Source organism: Tachysurus vachellii, chromosome 17, assembly GCF_030014155.1.
Source record: "Tachysurus vachellii isolate PV-2020 chromosome 17, HZAU_Pvac_v1, whole genome shotgun sequence".
NCBI lineage: Eukaryota > Metazoa > Chordata > Actinopteri > Siluriformes > Bagridae > Tachysurus > Tachysurus vachellii.
In genome coordinates, this window is record NC_083476.1 from 20,722,590 (window position 1) to 20,728,741 (window position 6,152).

Genomic DNA, 6,152 nt, shown 5'->3' on the forward strand with positions numbered 1-6,152 from the left:
TGCGTGAGTGAATGAGAGTGTGTGTGTGCCCTGCGATGGGTTGGCACTCCGTCCAGGCTGTATCCTGCCTTGATGCCCGATGACGCCTGAGATGCACAGGCTCCCCGTGACCCGAGGTAGTTCGGATAAGCGGTAGAAAATGTGTGAGAGAGAGTGAGTGAGTAATGATTTGTAAGCTGATTTTTCTTACAACATTATACCAAAAAAAAAAACGTATCATCACCTCACGTATTCTGACTCGCTTAAAAAATTAATTGTGTTGTTTTTTTGATAGAAGGCTTTTATATTTTCTAGTTACGGCTCTGTGCTGATCTACAGGCGAAGCTCTGCAACATCAGACTGTTCTCCATTTCTGTTTTTCTCTACAATACTAGAGGTGATAGATTGATAGAGAAAATCCAGAAAAACACAGACAGTTTGTGTGTTCAGAGTAAATGTTGATATCAAACCCATTTCTGCTCCCTGAGAAGCTCCGAGTGTTTGTTCATCTAAAAAAGCAGCTCAGATTTATCTTCAACACTAAAATTCAGTGTAAGATTATCAACAAGAGGGAAAAACGCACGTCTAAAACACACCGAAAGAACAAAAGAGTGCTGATTCATTTTAGATCAGACTCACAGACATAACATTATTCATTTGTTTATACTCATTAAAAATGTACCATAACACCACTGCTGGTGTTCTGGTAAAAAAGGGTTAAACTGGGTCATGCCCCCCAACAACACCCCGCATCCCCCTTAGAACAGAGATTGAACTGTTTCATCTTCTTAAATAGAAACAGCATAATGTCCATGAAAACAAAAACAAAACCCAAAACGTACCTGGTGCCCTGAGAAAGACAGATGTTCCTGTTCGGTTGCAGGCAAAAGATGGATGCCACACAATAAACACAACACAACAACATGGACAAAAATCTCCGCTTTAAAGACATCTTCAACTCAGCCACCTGAAGAACCTCACAAATACCTGAGCGAGCGGGAATGTGAGCAGTCTAGAAGGTGCCTGGGGCAGATTAGGTGGGTGGTAAGAGTCGATGGTTAAGTTGAAGAGTTGAAGGCTGACGGTAGGTGAGGAGCGAACTGTGCTGTGCATAAACAGATGTCCGGCAACGAGTGACATAACTGCTGAGCAAGTGTTGCTTTCAATAGCAATGAACAGTCTAGCAGGGATGAATAACACTGCCGTATTGTCTGCTGTGACAGACGGGCTTTATTGTGTACACCATGTAGGATTTCAGATAACTGATCAGCGGTGAATTCTGTAGATTTTGGTGTTACAGGACGTTTTTTAATGAGGTATAACCTCAAACAAAATGATGTCGGTACACCATGACACTTGTGCTACGAGCTCTTTAGTGTTTTTTTGATAAGTTCTGGGTTTAATTACAGCAGGTGTGTTTCCATTGTCAAGTGAGAATGGCTATCATTTGTAACCAGGGTTGCCAGGTTTCAGCAAAACCTCAAACTGCTTTTTAAAAAAATAAAACCACACGAAAGACCTAAAACTAGGGGGAGAAAGTCAGACGTTGGAAAACAAGCATTTCTGACATACAGACTTTATCCTCTCCGTAATTCCTCTTTCCCATTTCCAATCTTTACATTTTATTTCCTACAATAGAAATGATTCTGCTCTTCATAGACATATTGTATGTGCTTACACCGTAGCTTGTTTGTTTCAGAGATCTGTTAGAATTTATTCTGATTATTTAGTATAAGAACACAGTGATTCCTGTCTGTAAACCGTGCTACAGGGATGACGTACAGTATGTGTGAAGGCCGACCCAGAAGTTAGCATCAGTCTGGTTTCTTTGACAAAGCATTTTTTCGTTGGCTTTTGGATTCATTCATTCATTCATTTTCTACCTCTTATCCGAACTACCTCGGGTCACGGCGTCATTGGGCATCAAGGCAGGATACACCCAAGGCAGGATACGGAGTGCCAACCCATCACAGGGCACACACACTCATTCACTCACACACTCACACACTACGGACAATTTTTTCCAGAGATGCCAATCAACCTACCATGCATGTCTTTGGACCGGGGGAGGAAACCGGAGTACCCGGAGGAAACCCCTGAGGCACGGGGAGAACATGCAAACTCCACACACACAAGGTGGAGGCAGGAATTGAACCCCGACCCTGGAGGTGTGAGGCAAAAGCCGTGCCCCTGGCTTTTGGATTAAAGCAGAAAATAAACTGTGGCCAAGAAAGTTTCTGATTCTGACATGTTTTGTCCATCTTCGCAAATAAACACAACTTTTATTAATCTTGAAACTCAAACACTGTTACCTAAGTTAAAAGCTAAAAGGCTAGACATTCAGCATCATCGCTATAAGCGTCCAACAAATCTTTCACTCTTTATTTAATATCATGTTCTGCGAAAATGATCCACTGTGCTCTTATGTGGATGACTCTTATGAATAAAAAGTTGGAGCTGCTATAGTTTATACGAGCGCGTTATTAGGAGATGAGTTGATGACGTTTAATTTCCCACGACAAGCTCTGTAGTAACATTTAGCCACTCGTCAGCAGCCACATTTTTCCAGACACGTGAAAGCTTTTAACATAAATTTTTTTGAACACTAGGTGTATTAATAACTAACTTGTGTTTTCATGCAAGTTAAAATGTATGTATAAAGCGTAAGTATTTATATACAGTGTGTGTGTGTTTCATTTGAGATGCTCTACTTCACATGATCTTGCCTCTGTAACCATTATAAATCATTTAAATGAATCCACTGTGTCTGGCATCGATGCAATAAATAGTTTTGTGCTGATACTTTGATACACTCATATAACCTCTTACGGATAATGACGCTATTCTGATAGAAATCCCATCCAAGTTCTTCCCACGGCTCTTTCCCTCTTACCCTCTCACTTACTATCACATTCTGTTTAAAAACATTTTATAGACTTGACAGCTCAACCAATACAGCAAGCTACGTTTTATATGCAGTATGTGGTATCGGTTATTTTAGGATCTATTTTTTTGCAAATCATGAGGTACATTTTTACAAACTTTTTCACTTTTTTTCACCAGATCTCAAATTTATATATCTACTGTATATATTGTTACCGATAACACACGCAGGAAATGGTAAAATAACACAAAACTTTCTCACCATCATTTTTTCGAAAGCATGTAAATCATATTTTGGTTAGGATTCAATTTCAAAATAGAACATTAATGTACTGGGGGAAGTATATTCAAGCAGGAGGTATGCACTAGAGATGAGATTTGGATGACAGCCAGACTGGACAAGGGTCGGATCATTTAAACCACAGCTGTGATGAAGAGGCGTCTCCGAATAACATTCCAGCTTCTGACATATGACTCTGTTTTTCCTGCTTTAGCTTAATTCGTGGCATCACTGTGGACCAGGCGTGATGTGAGTCCATGAGATGTACAGTTTACTGAGAAAATTCTAAACATTGAGGCAACAATGGTCACTCCGAATGGGATTACATCCTTTACACTGGTGAGACATGACTACTCAGAGGAGATGACTTCGACTACTCCGGTCTTCACAACCCCTGCTCAGGAATCTGTAAATGGTGTTATAATTGGCTGGATTCTAAGCGTCCAATCCACTCTGATCATCTTTACCAACCTTCTAGTGACCATCGCTTTGGTCTTGTTGATCCGTAAAGGTGGGAGTCACAGCTGGAGCTTTGTTTTAAACCTGGCCATCGCTGATATCCTAGTGGGTCTGGCTATTACAGCTATCGCTACTGATTCGATTAAAGGACGTGTGGTTTCGATGCGTAAGGAAGTGTGCTTGCTACGCATGTCTTTCATCATCACGCCCAGTGCTGCATCCATACTCACCATGTTCTTCATCTCACTGGACCGGTACATGGCCATCAAAATTCCACTACGTTATTCACAACTCATGGGCACCAAGATGACAGCCGGCGTATTGGTGTGTCTATGGCTGCTGTCGACAGCCGTAGGATTCTTGCCCAATATGGTAAAGAGCATGCAGCACAGTAATTATGAAAGCGTGTGTACCTTCTTCTTGGTCATCAACCCTCAGAGCATCATCATAGTCTTCTGTTCCACCTTCTTCCCCATACTGATGGTCTTTATCTACTTCTATCTAGACATCCTCAAAATCGCCTGGAGCCATCAGCGGCGCATTGAGCAAGCCATGCAAGTGAGTTCCCGCTGCCTCCTGCCTAGTCGTTACTGGGGCCACGTTAAGGCGTTTAAGACCGTCACGTTGCTGGTGGGTTGCTTCACTCTCTGCTGGTGCCCTTTCTTTGTGGTCAGCATTATACAGGTGCTGTGTCCACCATGCAAGCTTTACTGGTTTTTAGAAAACCACCTCTGGTTGCTGGGACTCTCGAATTCCCTCATCAACCCGCTTGTTTATGCCTTCTGGCAGAGGGAGGTACGACAACAACTCTTTGATATGTTTTCTTGTGTTAAAGTCACTCAGTGCTGTGTTAAAGCGAACACAGAGCAAACAACGACCACTCAGACCAGAAACTCTTTAGACTCCAGTCGACTTGGTCAGTTCATTATTAGGAAGCCTGCTACAGTAACTCTTGCTGTGTCAACACGTCCAAACTCTGTGTAACAAAACAACAGCAGTCTTTCAGTCCTTTCAGTCTGTTTTGTTCATGGGAAACGGTTAAGTGTTTTGACATCAACGACCGGAAAAGAGCTGTATTCCATAATGGATGTGGAGTCTTGAGAGTCTGTCTGTTTTATTCATGCAATGGAACAGATGGCTTTATTGACATTTTGGCTCACTTTCTTCTACTTAACTGAAATCAGAAGACCATAAAGAGTTGGCCTGATTGAGATGACCATGTCTAACATGATTGATTCAAATGTTTGTATTTTGTATGAATTTTGTATAAATACAGACATGTTAACATTGTTTTTTCTTATTATTCATAATTGGCTTCTCAACTCCAATCCTGATTGGCCCAATTCATAAAGGCCATTAACCTAAAGACTCTGGTATTCTTTCATAACCTGACAGAAATTACTGAAAGATGTTCCCTTGGTGCTGTGTGTATCTTTTATATGGGAATTTTTAATTAGCTTTTAAATTGTACATTAGGGGTCCGTAAGGTCCAATTATGTACTTTTAAATTATTTATATTAACAGGTGAAAATGTACAAAAGGTACAGTGGTGGTACCAGAAACAAGGATCACTTATTTCTGATCATGTAAATAAACATTTAGCAGCATTATGCATGAACAAAGCTTGGTCCAATTATGTGATATTGTTAAAGGACTGTAAAACTCTGGGTTACAGAAACTACACACTGGTGCACTGGTATTATTTGAGATTATTGTGATAAGTGTTGGAGTATACTATGATCCTGTAAAATGGGAATATGGGAATATGTGAACCACCTCACACAAAAAAAGGTATTAAATGCAGTATGGGTAAAAATGCTGTTCAAGATTGTATACATGAGGATCAGACTCTGTTTTTTTATGACATTTAATTGAATAAAGCTTCTAAATGATTTCAGAACAAATTCTTTTAAAATGTTAATACTTACTAAAATAATTCACTGGTTAGCTGGATTAGGCATTATGGAAACAGGAAAAAAACTACCCTTAGTGATACTCCACTACATCGCCTGTCATCAGGCACACATACATTAGTACACTTACATTCACAGTATAATTCAGGCCGAGGTTATTTAGACTCACCAGTTCACATACTAGCATGTTTAATGAGGTGAGAAGAAACCAGACAACCCAGAGGAAACACACACACACACTGGGAGATCATGTCAGATCAAACTGAGGGCTCTGGAGGTACATATTTAATCTGACTATACATTTGATTTTAATTTTGCAATTTAGAAAAAGATGCTTATATATATATATATATATATATATACACACACATAGTACAGCACATACACAGCACAGTGAAATTCTTTCTTTGCAAAGCCCAGGATGTTGGATGGATGTTTGGATGTTGGGGTCGGAGCAAAGGGTCACCCAGGATACAGCACCTGTGTAGCAGAGAGAATTAAGGGTCTTTCTCAGGGGCCTAATAGTGACAGCTTGAACCCCAACCTTCTGACCAACAACCCAGATACCTAAACACTTGAGCTACCACTGCCTCAATTCAGTTTACTCTTAGATTATGTTAAATCCATTCTACAAACTG

General features: G+C 40.4%; 1 protein-coding gene across 1 annotated transcript; it reads left to right on the forward strand.

Moving 5' to 3' along the window:
• The first annotated feature begins 3,376 nt into the window (after nt 1-3,376).
• Nucleotides 3,377-5,203, forward strand: LOC132859952 (glucose-dependent insulinotropic receptor). The gene has a single exon (XM_060890953.1). It carries the CDS (start codon nt 3,446-3,448, stop codon nt 4,583-4,585), a length of 1,140 nt encoding a protein of 379 aa, XP_060746936.1. The 5' UTR covers nt 3,377-3,445; the 3' UTR covers nt 4,586-5,203.
• Nucleotides 5,204-6,152: the final 949 nt, after the last annotated feature.